The sequence below is a fragment of the Oncorhynchus tshawytscha genome, linkage group LG26 (assembly GCF_018296145.1).
Source record: "Oncorhynchus tshawytscha isolate Ot180627B linkage group LG26, Otsh_v2.0, whole genome shotgun sequence".
In the NCBI taxonomy this organism is placed as follows: domain Eukaryota; kingdom Metazoa; phylum Chordata; class Actinopteri; order Salmoniformes; family Salmonidae; genus Oncorhynchus; species Oncorhynchus tshawytscha.
The window spans coordinates 22072844-22096502 of NC_056454.1; the positions used below are offsets into that span (position 1 = coordinate 22072844).

Here is a 23659-nt window from a genome sequence, read left to right on the forward strand (position 1 = left end):
GCCGAGGAGACTTATTGACTACAGTAGTTCTCAATGACCACAAAGGAAATACTCTAACTCCTTCTCGGCCTTGATTGTTTTTACAATGGTGTGGAATCAATGTACTCTTTTTAATCAGGAGGTTTTCTCTTGAATTGATATAGCTATATGTTGTATTTTTTTAATAGTAAATACAAAGCGAATAGGGTGAAAACAAATATTGTTGATCAATAATGTCATCATTTCTATCTTGCGTACTTTGAAACGTCCATACAGCCTATTGTGACGTGTAATTGTAACAACCTATTGACTGCTGTGCAGGCTCCAGGAGAAGGCAGCAGACACCATCGAGTCTCTCCAAAAGGCTGGGATGAAGGTATGGGTGCTGACGGGGGACAAGATGGAGACCGCGGCAGCTACGTGCTACGCTAGCAAGCTGTTCCGCCGCTCCACACAGATACTGGAGCTGACCAAGAAACGCACCGAGGAACAGAGTCTACATGACGTTCTGTTTGACCTGAGCAGGACTGTACTCAGACAACGCTCCCTGTCAGGGTAGGCTGCACATTTTGTGTTCCTATGTTTTGTTTGTGTATATTCACGGTATGTCTGTGTCTCTGTGTGTTATCGTCTGTATCTGTGTGTATTTCCCCAGGCTGTCTGTGGAATGTCAGGACTATGGTCTGATCATCGATGGGGCCACCCTGTCTGCTGTGCTGAAGCCCAGTCCAGAGAGCTCTGGCTCGGGGAACTACAGAGAGATCTTCCTGGAGATCTCTAGGAACTGCAGTGCCGTGCTCTGCTGCCGCATGGCACCCCTACAGAAAGCACAGGTTGGTCTAATGTCACTTCCTGTTTCACATGGGAAACCAATGAGAGAGAGTGGTTAGTTAGTTAGCCTGTTAGAGTCATTGTGGAAAAAATGGTCTTCTACTATAATGACCTGGTTAGGCAAGAGGTGAACTGTCAAGCCATTTTTAAAATGCATCTTAGTCTGTACCATATAGCAGTATTATTTTGGTATTTAATGAGTTGTGGTATGACTGTTGTCTGTCCAGATTGTGAAGCTGATCAAGGCATCTAAGGAGCACCCCATCACTCTGGCTATCGGTGACGGAGCCAACGATGTCAGCATGATTCTCGAGGCACACGTGGGCATCGGTGAGCTCATCTCTCTGATTGGCAAGCTCTTGGGTCTACTCTGATTGGTGGGAACCATCAGCTAGCACTCATTTATATTCTATGATTGGTGGGAGTCATTAGGTCCCAGACATCTCATTGGTGTCAAAACAGACAATAGATATTTAACAAAGACCTATTAGTATGAATGTTTTCCATCAATCAACCAATCCCTTTCTGTCTTCTAAGGCATCATGGGTAAGGAGGGGCGCCAGGCGGCGAGGAACAGTGACTACGCCATCCCAAAGTTCAAACACCTGAAGAAGATGCTGTTGGTGCACGGACACTTCTACTACATCCGCATCGCTGAGCTGGTGCAGTACTTCTTCTACAAGGTGAGCTTTACTACTAACACCAATACTGGGCATTTACTGGGCGCACATTTCAATTGTTTAGTATTGAATGACACAACCTGGGACTTTGACACGACCTCAGCCTGGTACCTGTCCCAGAAGAGAGAGCCATTGGTTAGCCAAATGTCGAGGCACGAAGCTGCAAGCAGCTGAATGAGGAAACAATGTTTAATCCTCCCTTTCTCACTTTGTTTCTCCCACTTTCACTCTCTCGCTCTCCAGAATGTGTGCTTCATCTTCCCTCAGTTCCTCTATCAGTTCTTCTGTGGATTCTCTCAGCAGGTAGGTGCTCAGAATCATGCAAAATGACGGTTGCCTATAACGGTTGCCTGTCATGGTTGCCTGTTTTGTCATGTGTGGTCTGTATCTTTCTGTCTGTGCTCTTTGTGTCCCTGTGCAGCCACTGTACGACACAGCCTACCTGACGCTGTACAACATCAGCTTCACCTCGCTGCCCATCCTCCTCTACAGCCTCATAGAGAAACACATCAGCATAGAGATGCTCAAGAGAGATCCCACTCTGTACAGGTCAGAGGAACATCCCACTAAAACTGTTTTGAAAGACAATATAATTCCCACACAGAAAAAAAGGTTTGAACCAATTATATTGTTCTTGTTTGAAACATTCTCTCTTTATCTCCCCTCCTCGCTCTCTCCCCCTCCCCGCCATCTCCCGCTCTCTTTCCGTCTCAGGGACGTAGCTAAGAACGCTCTTCTGCGCTGGCCCGTGTTCCTCTACTGGACGTGCCTGGGCTTGTTCAACGCCTGTATCTTCTTCTTTGGTGCCTACTTCCTGTTCGACAACACCACCTTCACCAGTAACGGACAGGTGAGCCCTGGCAACCGTCTCCACTGCAACCGGGGCAGAGCGCCGTTGTCAAGGACCAGTTGACATGTTGCCCCTAACCACAGATCGAGGATCAGATGACCAAACCCCAAATCATAAGCATTGACCATTAGCTGGGTGCCATTTTGAGATTCACTCACAGTGATGGTTGATAGAACACCCATCCATCTACATGTGATTGTCCCATAACACCAGACGTTGAAACGGGAGTAATACAATGTGGTCAGGTTCAGGTTATCTATGGGTAAGTTAAGGTCAGGTTGTGGTTACTTTGTGTTCGGAGTGCAGACGGAATCTCAGTGGTCTTCTTTAGCTTGACAACCATCAGGACTCCATTCATATGGACACTGCAATAGCATCTTTCTCTGTACTGTTGATTTATGTCATTACTGTTTTGTATTGCCTTTGGTCCTGTTTTTTTTTAAGTTGAAACATCCTGGAATCCATTTACTCTTTGTCCTGATTATTTTCTCTTCTTCTTCCTCCTCTCTGCTTCTACTTTATTTTACTTTTCTTCCTGTTCCTCAGCTTATGACCACCAACACACAGATGGTAAGCCTGTCTCTCTCCCTCTCCCTCTCTCTGTCTCTCTTATCTATCGTGTTCTTTTAGCTTCTGTTGGTTTTTAGTTATGAGTTTAGCTTTGAGCTTTACCGTTTCATTTCGAAACATCCATCCATCCCCACCTCCGACATCCACCTCATTCTGCCTGTAGTTGTTTAGTTCCACATCTCTAGAGCGCATCTACCCAGTCCAACACCTGACCTCACTAGCTCCACTCTACTAATATAGATACACTAGTCACTCCCCCACATTATCCTTTATCTGTTGGTAGTATATTTAATTGTGTGTGTGTGTGTGTGTGAGAGTGCATATGTGCTCAGTAGTTGTACGTCATAGACGATGCATTTTGTCAAAAAAGCAGACACTCTGCTGTTCATTCTAGCTGCACTGTCTTGGAAGGTGCCCTCTTTCACCCAAGCAATGTATGTTCACATTGTCTAGTATTTGTAGAAGATATATTTATTGTACAGAGATACATTTCTAGTTGTCAAGCTCCTTGGGTAGGGACATGATTATGTTGATTAGGCTAGTGAGAGGAGGAGGAGGGGGTAGTCAGGGATGACAATATGGGGGTTCCAACTCCTCCACTATGCTAATGAAACACATCCTTTCTCACTCTACCTCTTCCTACATCTCTCTTGATCTCTCTGATTACGTCTCGCTCCATCTCTTTCTCTATGGTGTTCTCCTTCTCTCCAAACTCTCCCTCTTCATCTGACTCTCCCTCAATCCATCTTGCTCTCCTGTCTCCCGCACTCTTCCTCCTGATCCTTCCCGATGGCAGCTTTGACAGTCATCTGTGTGGAGACCACACACACAGAGAGGGGGATGACTAAGGAACAAATGCGTTGATTTGCTCTATTTTTAGCACTATATTTTGCATCCTGCTTTTGCTTTCAAGGTTATTTACCATAATTGGTCTCATTATGCATACAGTGCCTTGGGAAAGTATTCAGACCCCTTGACTTTTTCCAAATTTTGTTATGTTACAGCCTTATTCTAAAATGGATTAAATAAATAAAAATATCAGCAATCTACACACAAATACCCCATAACGACAAAGCAAAAACAGGTTTTTATACATTTTTGCAAATGTATAAAAAAAACGGATAATATTCAGACCCTTTGCTATGAGACTCAAAATTGATCTGGGAAGGGTACCAAAACATTTCTGCAGCATTGAAGATCCCTAAGAACACAGTGGCCTCCATCATTCTTAAATGGAAGAAGTTTGGAACCACCAAGACTCTTCCGAGAGCTGACCGCCCAGCCAAACTGAGCAATCACGATAGAGCTCTAGATAACCATCTCTGCAGCACTCCACCAATCAGGCCTTCATGGTAGACGTAAGCCACTCCTCAGTAAAAGGCACATGACAGCCCGCTTTGAGTTTGCTAAAAGGCACCTAAAGACTCTCAGACCATGAGAAACAAGATTCTCTGGTCTGATGAAACCAAGATTAAACTCTTTGGCCTGAATGCCAAGCGTCACGTTTGGAGGAAACCTGGCACCATCAGTACGGTGAAGCATGGTGGTGGCAGCATCATGCTGTGGGTGTTTTCTTCAGTGGCAGGGACTGGGGGACTGGGAGACTACTCAGGATCGAGGGAAAGATGAACTGAGTAAAGTACAGAGATCTTTGATGAGAACCTGCTCCAGAGCACTCAGGACAATCAGACTGGGGTGAAGGTTAACTTTCCAACAGGACAACAACCTTAAGCACACAGCCAAGACAGCGCAGGAGTGGCTTCAGGACAAGTCTCAATGTCCTTGAGTGGCCCAGCCAGAGCCCGGACTTGAACCCGATCGAACATCTCTGGAGAGACCTGAAAATAGCTGTGCAGCAATTGCTCCCCATCCAACCTGACAGAGCTTGAGAGGATCTGCAGAGAAGAATGGGAGAAACTCCCCAAATACAGGTGTGCCAAGCTTGTAGAATCATACCCAAGAAGACTTGACTCTGTAATCATTGTTTTCAAAGGTGCTTCAACAAAGTACTGAGTAAAGGGTCTGAAATAGTTATGTAAATGTGATATTTCAGGTTTTTTTTTTCATAATTGGGTATTGTGTGTAGTTTAAGGGAAAACAACAATTTAATCCATTTTAGAAAAGGCTGTAACGTAACAAGATGTGGACGAAGTCACAAGAAGACCACACATTTTCTATAGTATTTAGGTCAGGGCTTTGTGATTGCCACTCCAATACCTTGACTTTGTTGTCCTTAAGCCCTTTTCCACAACTTTGGAAGTATGCTTGGGGTCATTGTCCATTTGGAAGACCCATTTGCGACCAAGGTTTAACTTCCTCTTGAGATGTTGCTTCAATATATCCACATAATTTTCCTGCCTCATGATGCCATCTATGTTGTGAAGTGCACCAGTACCTCCTGCAACAAAACACCCCGACAACATGATGCTGCCACACCACAACATGATGCTGCCACCCCCGTGCTTCACGGTTGGGATGGTGTTCTTCGGCTTGCAAGCTTCCCCCTTTTTCCTCCAAACATAACAATGGTCATTATGGCAAAACAGTTCTATTTTTGTTTCATCAGACCAGAGGTCATTTCTCCAAAAAGTACAATCTTTGTCCCCATGTGCAGTTGCAAACCGTAGTCTAGCTTTTTTATGGCGGTTTTTGAGCAGTGGATTCTTCCTTGCTGAGTGGACTTTCAGGTTATGCCGATATAGGACTCGTTTTACTGTGGATATAGACACTTTTGTACCTGTTTCCTCCAGCATCTTCACAAGGTCCTTTGCTGTTGTTCTGGGATTGATTTGCACTTTTCGCACCAAAGTATGTTCATCTCTAGGAGACAGAACGCCTCTCCTTCCTGAACGGTATGACGGCTGCGTTGTCCCATGGTGTTTATACTTGTGTACTATTGTTTGTACGGATGAACGTGGTACCTTCAGGCGTTTGGAAATTGCTCCCAAGGATGAACCCAACTTGTGGAGGTCTACAACTTTTTTTCTGAGGTCTTGGCTGATTTCTTTTGATTTTCCCATGATGTCAAGCAAAGAGGCACTGAGTTTGAAGGTAGGCCTTGAAATACATCCACAGGTACACCTCCAATTGACTCAAATTATGTCAATTAGCCTATCAGAAGCTTCTAAAGCCATGACATAATTTTCTGGAATTTTCCAAGCTGTTTAAAGGCAAAGTCAACGTAGTGTATGTAAACTTCTGACGCAGTGGAATTGTGATACAGTGAATTATAAGTTAAATAATCTGTCTGTAAACAATTTTTGCAAAAATTACATGCACAAAGTAGATGTCCTAAGTGACTTGCCAAAATTATAGTTTGTTAACAAGAAATTTGTGGAGTGGTTGAAAAACGAGTTTTAATGAAGCCAACCTAAGTGTATGTAAACTTCAGACTTCAACCGTGTGTGTGTGTGTGTGTATGTATATATATATATATATATATATCTCGTCCAAAATAATAATTCTATGCGTGCGTGCATACAGCACCAGTCAGAAGTTTGGACACACCTACTCATTCAAGGGTTTTTGTCTATTTTTACTATTTTCTACTTTGTAGAATAATAGTGAAGACATCAAAACTTTGAAATAACACATGGAATCATGTAGTAACCAAAAAAGTGTTAAACAAATCAAAATATATTTTAGATTCTTCAAAGTAGCCACCCTTTGCCTTGATGACAGCTTTGCACACTCTTGGCATTCTCTCCACCAACTTCACCAGGAATTATTTTTCAACAGTCTTGAAGGAGTTCCCACATATGCTGAGCATATGCTGCTTTTACTTCACTCTGCGGTCCAACTCATCCCAAACCATCTCAACCGGGTTGAGGTCCGGTGATTGTGGAGGCCAGGTCATCTGTTGCAGCACTCAATTACTTTCCATCTTGGTCAAACAGCCCTTGCACAGCCTGGAGGTGTGTTGGGTCATTGTCATGTTGAAAAACAAATGCTAGTCCCACTAAGCTCAAACCAGATGGCATGGCGTATCGCTGCAGAATGCTGTGATAGCCATGCTGGTTACGTGTTCCTTGAATTCTAAATAAATCACCGACAGTGTCACCAGCAAAGCACCATCACATCATCTCCATGCGCCACGGTGGGAACCACACATGCGGAGATCATTCCTTCAACTTCCCTGCATCTCACAAAGACACGGCGGTTGAAACTAAAAATCTCAAATTTGGACTCATCAGACCAAAGGACAGATTTCCACCGGTCTAATGTCTGTTGCTTGTGTTTTTTGGCCCAGCAGGTATCTTCTTCTTATTGGTGTTCTTTAGTGGTGGTTTCTTTGCAGCAATTCGACCATGTTGAGATGTGTCTGTTACTTGAACTCAGTGAAGCATTTATTTGGGCTGCAATTTCTGAGGCTGGTAACTCTAATGAACTTATCCTCTGCAGCAGAGGTAACTCTAGGTCTTCCTTTCCTGTGGCGGTCCTCATGAGAGCCAGTTTCATCATAGCGCTTGATGGTTTTTGCGACTGCACTTGAAGAAACTTTAAAAGTTCTTAATGTTCCGGATTGACTGACCTTCAGGCTATCTTCTGTTTACCAACCTTACCTTGTCACAACACAACTGATTGACTCAAACAAATTCACTTGTGGAATTTATTTATTTATTAACTTTTAACAAAGCACACCTGTTAATTGAAATGCATTCCAGGTGACTACCTCGTGAAGCTGGTTGAGAGAATACCAAGAGTGTGCAAAGCTGTCATCAAAACAAAAGGTGGCTACTTAGAAAAATCTAAAATATTATAATTGAACACTTTTTTTGATTAATACATTATTCCATGTGTTAATTCATAGTTTTGGTGTCTTCACTATTATTATACAATGTAGAAAATAGTCAAAATAAAGAAAAACCCTTGAATGAGTAGGTGTGTCCAAACTTTTGAGTGTGTGTGTATGTTTATATGCATGTTTTATTTTTTGTTGCTTTGTAGCGTAAGATAGCAATAGTCTGCTGTACCGGAGTCAAAACTCCGGTATTTTTCATCCTATGGCTTGTTCTCCATCTTTTAAATAATGAGCCAACATGTTTTCAGCACTGTTATTCCCATAACTAATCCCAACAAATGTTCTCATGCTTTCTCTTGTCTCTCTGCAGCAGACAGAGCAATATGTTTGGAACATCAAATCGCAAAATAAAATTGCATTATCGAATCACAATATATACAGTGTCATAAGTATTCACTTCCCTTGGACTCTTTTGTTGCGTTACAAAGTGGGATTGAAATGGATTTAATTGTGATGTTTTGTCACTGATCTACACAAAATAGTCAATGTCAAATTAATCAAATATGACACATTTTTTAGTTGCATAAGTATTCACCACCTTAGATGGCCTAAATAGGTGCAGTAATAAAAACGTGCTTAACAAATCACATAATAAATTGCATTGGCTCACACTGTGTGCAATAATAGGGGTTAAAATTATGTTTTAATGACTACACAATCTCTGTACCCCACAATCTATTAATTACACTTTGGATGGTGTATCAATACACCCAGTCACTACAAAGAGACAGGAGTCCTTCCTTAACTGAGTTGCCGGAGAGAACGGAAACCGGTCAGGGCTTTCATTAGGAGGCCAATGGGGCAAAGAAATTAACTTTTTATCCTAAATACCAAGTGTTATGTTTGGGGCAATTCCTACATATCGCTAGGTGTCACTCTCCACATTTTCAAGCATGGGGGAAGGGAAAGGAGATACCTAGTCAGTTGCACAACTGAATGCATTCAACCGCAATGTGTTTTCTGCAATCCAACTCCTCTGAATCGGAGAGATGCGGGGGGCTGCCTTAATTAACGTCCATGTCGTCGGTGCCTGGGGAGAAGTTGTTGGGGGTTAATTGCCTAGCTCAAGGGCAGAACAGCATATTTTTCTACCTTGCCGCCTCTATTAATGGACCAACGCTCTTAACCACTAGGCTACCTGCCCCCCTGTTGGTGGCTGCATCATGTTATGGCTATGCTTGTCATTGGCAAGGACTGGAGTTTTTCAGGATAAAATGAAACCAAATGGAGCTAAGCACAGGAAAACCTGGTTGTCTGCTTTCCACCAAACAATGGAAGAATAATTCACCTTTCAGCAGGACAATAACGTACAACACAAGGCCAAATATCAATCAATCTATCATATTGATTTACAAATCCCTTTTGATATCAGCAGATGTCACAAAGTGCTATACAGAAACCCAGCCTAAAACCCTAAACAGCAAGTAATGCAGATGTAGAAGCGCGGTGGCTAAGAAAAACTCCCTAGAAAGGCGGGAACCTAGGAAGAAACCTAGAGAGGAACCAGGCACTGAGGGGTGGCCAGTCCTCTTCTGGCTGTGCCGGGTGGAGATTTATAAGACTACATGGCCATTTAATGCCAGATTGTTCTTCAAGATGTTCAAACCATCATAGATGACCAGCAGGGTCAAATAATAAACAGTGGTTGTAGAGGATGTAACAGGTCAGCGCACCGGGAGTGAATGTCAGTTGGCTTTTAATAGTCGAGCATTGAGGTTGAGACAGCCGGTGCGGTAGAGAGAGAGTCAAACAGTAGGCCCTGGACAAGGTAGGACGTCCGGTGAACAGGTCAGGGTTCCCTAGCCGCAGGCAGAACTGTTGAAACTGGAGCATCAGCACGACCAGGTGGACTGGGGAAAGCCAGGAGTCGTCAGGCATTATCCTAGGGCTCCGGTCTTCTGGGAGGGGGAGAGAATTAGAGGGAGCATACTTAAATTCACAAAGGACACCAGATAAAAGAGGAGAATTACACCAGATATAACAGACTGATCCTAGCCCCCCGGCAGAGACTATGGCAGCATAGATGCTGGAGATTGAGACCGGTGGTTCGGGGGACACTGTGGCCTGTCCGACGATACCCCCGGACAGGGCCAACCAGGCATGATATAACCCCAGCCACTTTGCCAAAGCACAGCCCCCACATCACTAGAGGGATATCAACAGACCACCAACTTACTATCCTGAGACAAGGCTGAGTATAGCCCACAAAGATCTCCACCGCACAAGTCCAACAAGGCACAAAACTGGACAGGAAGATCACCTCTGTGACTCAACCCACTCGAGACGCACACCTCCTAGGGACGGCATGGAAGAGCACTAGTAAGCTAGTGACTCAGCCCCCGTAATAGGGTCAGAGGCAGAGAATCCCAGTGGAGAGAGAGGAGCCGGCCAGGCAGATACAGCAAGGAAAATATATACTGCAGTTGCTTACCAAGAAGATTGTGAATGTTCCTGAGTGACCGAGTTAGTTTGTTCTTGAATCTGCTTCAAAATATATGGCTAGAAAATGGCAGTCTAGCAATGATTACTGACCAATTTGACAGAGCTGGAAGAATTTTGAAAAGAATAATGGGCAAATATTGTACAATCCAGGTGTGCAAAGCTCTTAGACTTACCCAGAAAGTCCGTTGCTAGTCCCAGCACTAAAATGCAGGTGAAATTGACATTGCTTGTTTAAGTGTCAAACGTTACAGGGTTTAGGGTTATTACATACAGTATACATACAGTAATTATAGATGGTGCTCTGTGTTGAATAATGGTTTTAAAGAAGTCAATGGTTTCAACCGATGTCTCCCTGGAAAACAGATATTTTATCTCAATGGGATTCTGTATGTAGATAAAGGATGAAATGCAGCGTGATGATGTACTGTAGCAGACTGTTCCTCCTCTGTTCTCTAGATGTTTGGAAACTGGACCTTCGGGACTCTCGTCTTCACTGTGCTGGTGTTCACTGTCACACTCAAGGTGGGTTAGTGTATGTGAGTGTTTTGTGAATCTGATAATAGTGGATTCCATAATCCCTTTGCACGTGTGAATAGCCTGTGTGTGTGAGAATATTGATCCAGTAGACTTGCTCATCGGTCGTTAGAGCTGTGTGCCCTGCAGTTGTGGCGATTGATAATGTGTGTGTATCCTGTGTGCCCTGCAGGCGTGGCGATTGATAATGTGTGTGTATCCTGTGTGCCCTGCAGGCGTGGCGATTGATAATGTGTGTGTATCCTGTGTGTTGCAGCTTGCCTTGGACACACACCACTGGACCTGGATCAACCACTTTGTCATCTGGGGCTCCCTGCTTTTCTATGTCATCTTCTCACTGCTCTGGGGAGGCATCATCTGGTCCGCCTCTCATTCTTACAACTAACTGATTCTTACTCTGTACATTATTAGTATCACTTAAACAGAAATAAAATAACTAGATGTCATCTCTCCCTCTAGGCCCTTCCTGAACTACCAGAGAATGTACTATGTGTTCATGCAGATGTTGTCCAGCGGACCGGCCTGGCTCGGCATCATCCTTCTCATCACGATCAGCCTGCTGCCTGATGTGGTCAAGAAGGTCCTCTGCAGGACCCTGTGGCCCACCGCCACCGAACGCGCACAGGTAGGAAGGACCGCAACTTGACCACATAAATAAGAGTGTACCAGTGAATTAAAGGGTCATTCGTCTTCAGAAACAATATGGTCAGTAGATAAGTACTGTAGGCCTACCTGTAAAATCACCAAAAGGTGTCCAGGTATAGCTCCCTCTGATATGCCAGACAACTCATGGTACTAAAACTCTAATTTATAAGGAAATCATTCAATTGAAATTAATTTATTCGGCCCTAATCTATGGATTTCACATGCCTGGGAATACAGATATGCATCTGTTGGTCACAGATACCTTAAAATAAAGTTAGACTGATTTTCTGTTCCACTTCCTATCTGGTGTGACCACTATTTGGCTCCTGCAGCGCAACACATCTCCTTAGCATTGAGTTGATCAGGCTTTTTATTGTGGCCTGTGGATTGTTATCCCACTTCTCTTCAATGGCTACGAGGTTGTTGGATATTGGCGGGAATTAGAACACGCTGTCGTACACGTCGATCCAGCGCATTCCAAACACGTTTCAGGGTGACATGTCTGGTGAGTATGCAGGCCATGGAAGAACTGGGACATTTTCACCTTCCAGGAATTGTGTACAGATCCTTACGACATGTGGCTGTGCATCATCATGCTGAAACATGAGGCGATGGCGGCAGATAAATGGCACGACAATGGGCCTCAGGATCTCGTCACGGTATCTCTGTGCATTCTAAATTGCCATTGATAAAATGTAATTATGTTCATTGTCCATAGCTTATGCCTGCTCATACCTTAACCCCACCGCCACCATAGGGCACTCTGTTTACAACGTTGACATCAGCAAACCGCTCTCTCACATGACGCCGTACACGCTGTCTGCCATCTGCCCACTACAGTTGAAACCTTGGATTAATCAGTGAAGACTTCTCCAGCATGTCAGTGGCCATCGAAGTTGAGCATTTGCCCACTGAAGTTGGTTAGGATGCCGAACTACAGTTAGGTCAAGACCCTGATGAGAACGACCAGCACGCAGATGAGCTTCCCTTTCTGTCAGTTTGTGCTGAAATTCAGTTGTCCAAACCCACAGTTTTATCAGCTGTCCGGGTGGCTGGTCTCAGACAATCCCACAGTTGAAGAAGCCAGATGTGAAACTCCTGGTCTGGCTTGGTTACACGTGGTCTGCGGTTGTGAGGCTGGTTAGATGTACTGCCAAATGTTCTAAAACCATGTTAGAGGCAGCTTATGGTAGAGAAATGAACATGCAATTTTCTGGCAACAGCTCTGGTGGACATTCCTGCAGTCAGCATGCCAATTGCATGCTCCCTTAAAACTTGAGACGTCTGTGGCATTGTGGTGTTTGACAAAACTGGCCTTTTATTGTCCCCAGCACAAGGTGCACCTATGTAATGATCATGCTGCTTAATCAGTTTCTTGATATGCCACACCTGCCAGGTGGATGGATTATCTTGACAAAGGAGAAATGCTCACTAATAGGGATGTAAACACATTTTTGCATAACATTTTAGAGAAATAAGGTTTCTGTGCGTATGGAAAATGTGTATTTCAGGTCATGAAACATGGGACCAACACTTTACATTTATATTTACGTTTATATTTTTGTTCAGTGTAGATTGAACACACACTGTATTGCTAAAACTCCTCCACCTTTCACCACCTATTATTACTACTTCCTGTCACAATTGCATAGATGTGAGAAATGTGGCAAAGATTCCACCAAGCCTATCAGAAGGCAAGGTGAAGCAAATATCACATTGCTTATACCTATCCAATGCTTTCAGATCTGTAGCTAAATCTGACTGATTCCTTTCTACTTTTCTCTTCCCTCTCTGCCTCTGCCTTGCTTTCTAATCGCCCCCCCTTCAATCTCTCCTGTCTGTCTCTATCTTTCTCCTCACCCCACCCCTCCCTCTGTCTCCCTCCGCCCTCTGACCCCATCACCCTGGGCAATGGCAATGGCAGTCCAATCGCTCGTGCCTTACCGTGGAGCTATCCACCATCTTCGTGCTCACTCAGTCCGACAGCAGATTGAGTTTCTGATTGGCCGAGAGACTGCAGAGGAGGAGGTGACTCTTTTTAAACACTTTCGTCAATGTCACGTCAGTGTTCCACTGTCATGGAGTTACATCAGTTTCAACATTTAGCCCCCAACTTTCCAACGTCAATCACAATAGTGTTCCCATCCAGGGCTTCCATTTCTATGTCAAACAATTGAACTCAAGTGCCAGACAATACTGACATTCATACGGCTAAATATGCTACTGCTGATCAAGCTGATAACAAGCTCTAATCACTGATTTCATAACCTTATTAACCTATCACTAGCCTTCTGTTAGCATCTCGCTAGCTTTACAACCTCACCCAGTACCATACTCAGCCTGTCATTCTCATCATGTTCCCCTATGGATGCTATTCAAATGTAGCACAGTATGTATTGTATATTCATGTGTAAAATGTACGTTGATGTGTTATTCCATCCAAATGCTAACTTGCTAGCATGTGTGGCACACCGACGCTAGACTAATCTTCCATGACAACAGACAGATTATTGCTAGCAGTACGCTGGGAAGTTGAAGGGCTATCATCATGTTAGTTACAGTGCAGTGGTTCACCGCATGTCTTCTATTCGGAGCCGCCTCCTGGTTCCTGACCCCTTCTCACCCTTACTGTTTGCCCACAGAGGGTGAGGGCTGATGGCGTGCATGAGGGGAGTGTATCCCCGGCCACGGGCCCGGACCCCAGTCCTGTTGCTGGTGGTGGAGGCAGTGAGAGCGACATGCTTTGCCCTGCTAGGACCTGTGAGGGGGAAAGAGGAGGTGAAGGGGTGCGAGCTGCCAGGACTTATGACTCCATGATGTCACACAACCCTAACTACCTTCTCAGCCAGCCCCTAGACCATGCCCCCTCAGATGGTGAGGGCTGTTACGGTAACTGTGGGGTACATCTTGGTGGGTGATGGTTTACGCTTTGTGATTGGGGACATTTCATTTCCTGCTAGAGGCTCTTCACTGCTAGCTGGTTTTGGACAAATCACAAGCATGGAATGAAACGCATGGGGCCTTCTGGGTGGTTTATGTTTGATTCTCTGATTCTCTTCAAGTGCTTTAGGGTGGTTAGCCTGGAAGATCAGGGTGACTGGCTTGGGCTGGTACTGTATTGTAAATTCACTTGGGATACAGAGGCATTTTCTGGCTTTCCTTCTGTCCTGATGAGAGATGCTCTTAGGTAGCCTAATTTGTTCTTAACTGACTTGCCTCGTTAAATAAAGATTAAATAAATAAATAATAATAATAATAAAAGGTACATTTATTTTTATTGGATCACTCACATGCTGTCCGTGTCAACACAGTTTTCAGATGCAATGCCACACATGCATTTTGTGCAAATAAATAGATTTGGTATCTTATACATGGAGATAAGGTTAAATACCATCAACTGGTATTAACATCAATGAAAACATTGGCATTAATGATTATTATTGAATACATTTGATTGAATAAAATCCCCAGGGCACATCAGTGTACTTTTGACCTCTGGTGTTGGAAAATGGTACAGCATGTATGTTAATCTTTCATTTTTATTGCATGCTGATCACCTGAATGTGAATTGAACATGAAACAGATCAGGGTATTTTCAGTAGGTCTTACCACTTCCTCTCTCTATCCCCTCCTTCCCTCTCTCCAGGACATTGACAAGCTGTTGCAGAGCAGTGTAGCAGAGTTGACCCCCGTGTCCTCTCGCCCTTCTGGCCCCTCCTCCAAACGGAAGAGCACCTCCCATCTTCACCTTGGGGTTCCCGGGCCCTGAACACTCCACAGGTCTGAGTTCTTCCCCCACAAACTGGTATTGTTCCACTGGGCTGATGGGGGTGGGGCAGACCTCCGCACCCTCAGCCTCTACGTGCTCCGTAAACTCGGGCTGGCTTTGCCTACTACCCACCAGGGCCAGAGACCTCTGTGTGACACAGACAGACAGACAGACACACACACAAACGCAGGCTGATGTGTGAGCATACACAACGATGTGCACACACACAGAGACCAAAATGTGACCTAAACCTACAAATAATATGGATTTGTGTTCCACTCATAAACAATGCATACACAAACGCTCACTAATTCTCACATACTCCTCGAACATGAAACATTTACCATGTGCATTGTCAGCCATTCGGAAGCGGATACGATTTGAGGCTTCCACATGCTTCAGTTCGGCTGGCGCCTTGCCGAGAATGTAACGAGTGTGCTTGCATACTCCCTTAAGACTTTCACTTGAAAAATCAACACAAAATGTATGTCCATTTTGAGATGCCGTAGCCAGCATACAATTCCTCAAAATAGTCAGAATTAATCTAAGAAATCGTGAAATTTTGACGCTTTTGCCGATGAGATCTTAGTTGCGCAATTTACATCTAACTAAGATGTTTGGTGCAGTATTTATCAATGAAAAAATGTGCATGAAAATTAGTTGTCACGTTGAATGACAACAAAGACTTTATTGAAGAATCCCTACTGGTGACCAATCACCGACTTCGGCTACCGACTTCGGCTTGTGTCCCTGAACAGCTGCAAAAACTCTTCCCGAAGTCCAAAAGGATAAAAATGTCAGAATTTCATCATAATATATGCACAAACTCTTACGAACTGTTTCGGCTGGGAAGCCTTTGACCTCCAAGTTGCCTCCAATTGGTCCTGTCATAGTTCTATTTCAGTCTGGTCCTGATCCCAGTCCACACCACTACTCTACTACTCTGCTATTCTATTCTACTACTTTACTACTCTATTCTACTCTACTACACTACTCTATTACTCTACTCTTCTGCTACTTTATTCTACTCTACTTTACTCTACTACACTATTCTACTACTCCAAACTCTATTGTACTCTACTATACTCTATTATACTACTCTATTCTTCTACTCTGCTACTATACTCTATTCTACTACTCTATACTCTATTCTTCTACTCTACTGCTATACTCTATTCTTCTACTCTACTACTATACTCTATTCTTCTACTCTAATAGTATACTCTATACTAATCTACTCTATTCTTCTACTCTACTACTATACTCTATTCTACTCTACTACTATACTCTATTCTACTCTACTACTATAGTAATCTACTCTATTCTTCTACTCTACTAATTTAGTCTACTCTACTAATCTACTCTATTATACTACTATACTGTATTCTACTCTACTAATCTACTCTACTCTACGAATCTACTCTACTCTACGAATCTATTCTACTCTACTAATCTACTCTACTCTATTCTACTACTATACTCTATTCTACTCTACTAATCTACTCTATTCTGCTCTACTAATCTACTCTACTCTATTCTACTACTATACTCTATTCTACTCTACTACTATACTCTATTCTACTCAACTACTCTATTAATCTACTCTACTAATCTACTCTAGTCTACTCTACTTTACTATGATAATCTATTCTACCCCACTACCCTACTTTATACTACTCTACTCTTCATGTGAAAATACTTGAATCCAAAAGGTAAACTCTCACTGAACAAAAGGAGAAATTCTGTATTTGAATGTCCGTCTCTTCTACACAGTGAAATCGTACTGTGTAACAATATCAAATTGACCTTTTCTGTTTCTATTTTATTTACTGTGTTTCTCTTCTTTTAACTTTCTTTACTGTTTCTCCATTTTGCTCCTTTTGTTGAAATAACTGGTGTTGCTTTGCAAAATGTTCTGGGGAGAAAGATCTCTGTTATTCTGTTTGTGTGTGTGTGTCACGGTTTCCATTAGCTGGCAATTGCCAGGCTTTTGACCAATTAAAAAAAAAAGAAAAGCCCATAAGTTAATAAAGCTGTTCCATGCCAAAATGAACAGGATTTTAAAAAATCCCATTGCAAAATAATGCTTTTTAATCATTGACGTTAATACCGGTTGATGGAAATACATTTGACCGTCATGCTTATTGGTCTATAGGTTCATTTGTATAATATAGTGGAATTAAATTGACCTGTGTATTTTTGTTAGTCATCATGTATAATTTATCCAACACAACTAATCACATGTGCACAGCATACAGAGCCTATTTTGAGGGGGATTTGTCCTGCAGCTCCTCAGCTGGTTGCTGCTGCAGTAAAACATGTGCTTTTATAAACCCATTCATTGCACAACAATTCTAAATGAAATCATATGTTGGGAAAAAAAAGAAAGAGCTACTATTTTTATTTCTCAACTGGTAATTGAAGCGCGACTCCCATTCACCATTCAAGTGCAGGCAACAGGCTATCAGCGCATCACCCACCACTTTACAATGTGAGCTGGAGGCAGTATGCATTTTGAAAACATACTTCATTGTTTGAAACCTGAATATTTTATTTCATATTCAGAGGCATGTCTTACCTTGCTTCAAAGTAGCCTGTAGGCAAAATCCAAACATGGAAACATGGAGGAAATTAAGTTTGGGGAAGCTTACAATTTATCCTACAATTTCTACAATTCTGCGTACCAGTTATGATTTTTATGTAAGTATTTTCATGGAACAGTTTAATTTAAAACCTTGTTGTTTTTCAAAATCATTTTCACATGGTTAATAATAAAAATGTGAATTAAAATGATCTAAAAGTCAGCTAATGGGAGACCACCAGCCTCTGCCAAATGGACACATTGATATGCCGTGATCCATTGGCGGCTAAATTATTGAGCACATGGAACTCATAGCCTATAGGTCAATGCAGCAGTAGGCCTATAACTTCCATTGCTCTTTCACACGAGGATTTGTGATTATTGAGGAGGAGATTGTTGGAAAGACTTTTCAAAAAGTTTACTGTGAGGTTTAATATATTATTATTTTTAATGGATGTTAAAAAAACACTTTCCTACATTTCCTGCACAGCAGGCCTGGTACTTCTATGCACAGAGAAACCAGACTCCCTCAACATTATCAGGACAGAGAAACCAGACACATGCTCAGGCGCGCACTCCCTCAACATTATCAGGACAGAGAAACCAGACACATGCTCAGGAGCGTGCTCCCTCAACATTATCAGGACAGAGAAACCAGACACATGCTCATTGCGCACATGGAGCACTCCAAATAAACAACAATGCAAATATTGACAAATCTCATAAATGATGGTTATGAAATAAACCAAAACTTGTTTCTCACAAGTATAGCAGGTTGTGAACTCTGCAAACAATGTTTCCACTCTGATAATGAGAATGGTAAATGACTGTAATTAATACAATCATAAACAGAAATTAATGTAAACTAATTATGAGGATTATCGGTACTTTTACTACTGGTGACATATGTAATGGGGAATGTAATAATTCACACAGTGAAACAATGAATGCTCAAGAATTGGCGGGAGACAGCTGATCAATTCTGGAGAGAGACTCACCTATATCCTTGTCTCAACATTTTAAATTATACTCAAGACACGATCTTCTCATATTTTATATGCTTTTGACTGACAGCTGCAACTCATAATCAGCTAGGCCTATTTTCAAGCGCGCTGCCCAAATTGCCGGCTTCCCAAATAGGCGTAGTCTAGGCCTATGAGCTTGTGATCTGAAATAATCCACAGCAATTTTTTAAAAGAAGCTAATGTTTCCGGCGCCACATTTTCCTAACAGAAACCTTGGGGGGATACCTCTACCTTAATATAACAATAACAGCAGGCTAGGAGCCAAATGAGAATAATGGAATTGTATAACTCTCACTCTAGTGGTATATCTATCTATTCTAAATCAAATAACATTTATTTACAAAGCACTTTTTACATCTCCGGGTGGAGATTATAACAGAGAGAGGGTCCAAAACAGCAGGTCCGGGACAATGTCGCACGTGTGGTGAACTGGTCATGGTTCTATAAAGCCTTCCACATCTATCAGTATATTTATAACCCATTCCTAATCTTCCATAATATCCCCTAGTCCGCAGTGCACCTGTGTACATTTGAAAGCATTGAATAGGTGTATGTAGTATGGTGAAAATTCCACCAAGCCTTTCAAGGGACAAGATGGAGCTACTAGCATATGTACACAAGGGCCTAGGGGATGGGAGGTTAGTGGTCCATTTGGGATTGGGCAAGAGAGGATAGAAGAGGATCAGAAGAGGGATGTAGAATACAAGCCACCCTGCCTTAATCCACAGTCTCTCATCTCCACTGGTATAGATGTACTGTGTACCGCCAACTGGAGCTGTGCAACTTGTTCAGTGGCTGGTGAGTGTGGGAACTGGCCTGACCTGTGTGTGTGATGGAGCATCTTCCATTTCGCCATGTGCACTCACTCTTATTGTCAGTGTTCTTTTCTTTCTCTTCATCTTTTATCTCTCCCCCCCCCCACACACACACAGACACACACTAGCACACACATACACAACGTGTCTCATACCCATCATCTATCATACTCCTGCATAGTGGAGATGTCATAATACCCATAAAACCTAGCGGTCAAATAGGGAAATGGGTCCAATCGTTTTTCCACCATTCATTTCTCCCATAGGGGAACTTGTAGTCTTACCCTGGCGTGATGTTTTGATAACCATGTAAATCTCTCTGACAGACAAGGTGACTTGTATCAATATATTTGGCTCCATTTACTTTGATTCGAAAATGCTAATTAGAATCAAAATAGGCATGTAAGACTATAAATCCCGGCAAGCTCCTGCACGTCATCTCTAGCTGGTAGTTTTATATTGACAGGTATTGTCAATTTAAAACTTGCACAAGACGGTTCACAGAATTGTCAATTTAAAGAAATGTTGCCAATTTATTCATTACCAATTTAGTTAACATGAGGTAGTTCATTTTTTACTTTGATTCAGTAGTCTTGTCCAGATCATCATGACATTGGTAGTTCTTTATGATAGCTGCTAATGTGGCTAACTAGTGTTTCATTTTTGGAGGTTAATTTACAGGCCAATATATTGATAAGTCACCTTGTCTGAGAGAGATTTACACAGTTATCATAACATCCAGCCAGGGTAAGCCTACGCCAAACACAGCACATCCCGCCAGGGTAAGCCTACGCCAAACACAGCGCTTACTTGAAGTGTTTCTAAAATCCACTATGGGAAAAATGATTGGAACCATTTCCTTGTTTGACCGCTAGGTTTTATGGGTATTATGAATCATACTGTAGTACTCTATAAACTCTTTCTACTCACTCAGGCCACCATGTGGCCATACACTGTAACAGCACTCTGTTTGGGTCAGACAGAAAGCTATGGTAGCTATGCCCTGCACACAGGCTGATGGGGTTATTTCATGGATGTTTCAATGACTGGTCAGTGTTGCTTGCGTTATGTTTGTTGTCTAAAGATGATGTATTCTCTGTTACGCAAAGGTTCTTGTCTGTATTCCTAGTATGATATGTCTTTATCGCATTGTGTTATGACTATTTATACATGTTTGGTTATCAAATTAGGTATTTTATATGGTATATTATGAATGTAGGTTGTTTATCATGTATGGATGTAAATTCAACTAATAGAGGTATCTATGTATAAATGGGGTATGGTTTGGAGACTTGAATCGAACAGCGGTGTCACAAATAAATCCATCTTTCTAGAATGTCATATAAATGATATAAATGACAGATGGTTTGCCACATCCTCTATATAGTAGATAGTAAGATTGTGATTTAATGAATATATTTTCCAAATTTCTAACATGTAAAAGTATGAGGTGAAACGTCTGCCTTTGTCCAAAGCTCGTCTGTGGTGTAAGTGAGCGACTGAAATTCATTGGATCGTCAGCATCTTTGTATGTTTATATGTCTGCTGAGTGCTGATACACACACACACACACACACACAACAAATATCTATAGGCCTGTATATCTTCTGTCACAAGTCTCTCCTTTTGGGGATTTTGTTAAAGGTCCGAGTTCAGGTTGTTTGTTTGTGTTATGACTAGAAGCCTTCGGTTGGGCTTACTGACATGGATTGTAAAGGTGTTATCGTGCATGTCATATAGCCACTGTAAAGAGTATTTGGTCATGTTTTTATGGAAGTCATGCATTGTCTGATGTTCTTATCATTACTAGAGGCTAGCCAAAATACAATGTAGCTGGAACACTAAGGCAGGTGGTTATGAGGAGAGTATTCACTGTTTGTTACTCATTGGATGAGAGGTCAAATCATCACGTTGTCACATTATTATTATTATTAGTAGTAGTAGTAGTATTATTACAATTATCCATGTTATTGAAAATATATATCAATCAAAATATATTATATTGATACTTTTGTATCCACGGGAGAAGATTCTATTTTAACTCTATTTATTTAGATATTGCTTTTGTTTTTGGAACAGACAGAATTAAAAAGTAGACCCACAGAATAAACACACTGAAGGCTTTAAAAGTAAATGAGAAACACACCACTTTGTACACCTCAGATCCCTCAAAACAAGGTTTACTACTGTAAGTGAACTGAGTTTTAGAAATCGGCTAGTCACCCACAGAAATTATATTTCTACAAGTCACTCATCTCCTAAACTCTTTCTATTTAACTTTTTTGTTTTAAATATCATAGTGAGAGAAAAAGCATGACCAACTTGATTAGTCAATGAAGATTTGGGACTTCTCTCTCTCTCTCATTGGTTAACCACACCAGCCTTGTGACTGTTGCTGACCAGAATGTCCACTGCTTTTATAAACGTTATTATCAGCAGAACTTTAGGTGCTCTCAGCATACTGCTCCTGGACTACTGTACTGTGCCCTCAAAGGCAAACGGTATTCTGCGTAACATACAAACCTAAATTGTTTGTATCCGTGAGCAGTTTTCGAGCTTGTTTTTCTACTAAGATTGAAAATGAAGTTTTATTGACATTTTGCCAGCCACTCTGTAGCGAATGAGGACAAAGCTCTGTACTGTCATTCTGCTTGTAATAAATACATTGTTTAACACACCGTTTGTCAGACTCCATCCTGTCATCCTGTATGTCACAGTAGCTGCATTCTTATTGGAGGATATATATGACCTGACAAAGTTGAGTGGGCCCAGTGTTCTGGCCCATTGTGCTGGCCCAGTGCACCACAGTAATGTGTTGTAATGGCACAGGATGGCCACATGGTTGTGATGGAGGACAGCTAATCTCAGAGCCCACATAGAAAACAACCACAAATAATGAATGATAACAGCAAGTGATAACCATCATGCTGTTAATGAGGATGAGGTAAACCTTAATGTTCTTCTCTTACATTTTCTCTACCCCTCCCCCCTCACTCTCTCCATCTATTGCAGTCATGTCCTTTCTCAGAGCTGCAGGGAGACTTTAAATCAAACTGACCTCTCTCCTTGTTGTGACTGCAGCCAAGCCTCAGTCCTATCAGTTGTGTGTGTGATGTGTATGAGTCTGCAAAAATCTGACTTGGCGGCAATCCCCCTCCTCTCCCCTCCTCTCTAGGTCTGCATTGTGTGTGTGCATGTTGAGGGTGCATGCAGTGCATCTGTGATCCAGCCCCCTCTTTTCCTCTCCAGTGCCGACATCCTCCACTCTGCATCTCTCTGTCACTGCAGCTGGGGACATCTGCTTCCATCGCAGCTTCAGCATCCTCCCCATCCCCTCTGCAGCCAGCATCCTATCTCTTCTCTAAAACATTACTCTCTTCTCTCCTTTCTGCAGCACCCCTCTCTCCACTCACATCCTCCACACCATCTGTAGTGCGAGCCAGCCAGGCAAGCCCCCCACCCCCAATAGCATCCTTACCCTGGGCTAGTGACTGTGCAGTCTCCCCCCTCTTGCCTCTTCTCCCCTGGGATAAGCAGCTACGCCAGTCCCTCTCTCCCTCCACCACAGCACCGGATGTCTGAAGCACCAGGGAGACAGGCAAGCAGGCTCAATCTCTCTCCAGCCACGGCGTCCCTTTTCTGGTTAACAGGACTCCCGTTCCCCCTCCTGAGGATGATCCTGTGGATGAAGACGGAGGAGATGGCTCTAGGAACGATGCTGGAGAGTCTCCGACTGGTCACCCAAAACATAGGTGTGTATCAACAGCATCGCTAACAATAGAAATCTGAGTAACAGACAGGAGGTACTGTTGTTAAGAAAGATTTTTCTGAAATGTACAGCCAAAACCTAGGTAACAAGAACATGCTCATTTTAAACACGTCTGAGAAGATGGTGTCGCCTTACCCAACAGTATGACTATTAAAACATTGCTATATGTGGCGTAGTTGTACACTAATTGGTTTGTATGTTATCCTTGTCAATGACCGACCCATCACTGGTGTGGGAGGACACTTAGCTATGTTCTGTGAAGCTGTGTTTCGGAGCTGAAAGGTAACGTGTTTGTGTGTATGCAGTGTGATATTGAGTCATCGGAACCTCTGCAGGGGGATGTAACGACTCTGGAATTGGCTTGGTTT

The 23659-nt window shown here is 42.6% G+C and overlaps 1 protein-coding gene across 6 annotated transcripts in view; it reads left to right on the forward strand.

Annotated features, from left to right (window-relative positions):
* LOC112225017 (phospholipid-transporting ATPase IH) overlaps window positions 1–16120 on the forward strand; it is a 68333-nt gene extending 52213 nt beyond the window's left edge. The window contains exons 19-31 of one of the 6 annotated variants that reach the window (XM_042306413.1): window positions 301–534; window positions 635–812; window positions 1038–1140; window positions 1348–1493; window positions 1734–1793; window positions 1912–2039; window positions 2205–2340; window positions 2887–2910; window positions 10610–10675; window positions 10944–11047; window positions 11147–11312; window positions 13975–14206; window positions 14979–15108. In XM_042306413.1, the coding sequence (XP_042162347.1) occupies window positions 301–534; window positions 635–812; window positions 1038–1140; window positions 1348–1493; window positions 1734–1793; window positions 1912–2039; window positions 2205–2340; window positions 2887–2910; window positions 10610–10675; window positions 10944–11047; window positions 11147–11312; window positions 13975–14206; window positions 14979–14986 (1585 nt within the window). In that variant the 3' untranslated portion in view covers window positions 14987–15108. Of the gene's footprint in view, window positions 1–300; window positions 535–634; window positions 813–1037; window positions 1141–1347; window positions 1494–1733; window positions 1794–1911; window positions 2040–2204; window positions 2341–2886; window positions 2911–10609; window positions 10676–10943; window positions 11048–11146; window positions 11313–13256; window positions 13361–13974; window positions 14222–14978 lie in introns of those variants that run through there. The other 5 variants (XM_042306412.1, XM_042306416.1, XM_042306415.1 and 2 more) reach the window with 5 other exon arrangements.
* The last annotated feature ends 7539 nt before the right edge of the window (window positions 16121–23659 follow it).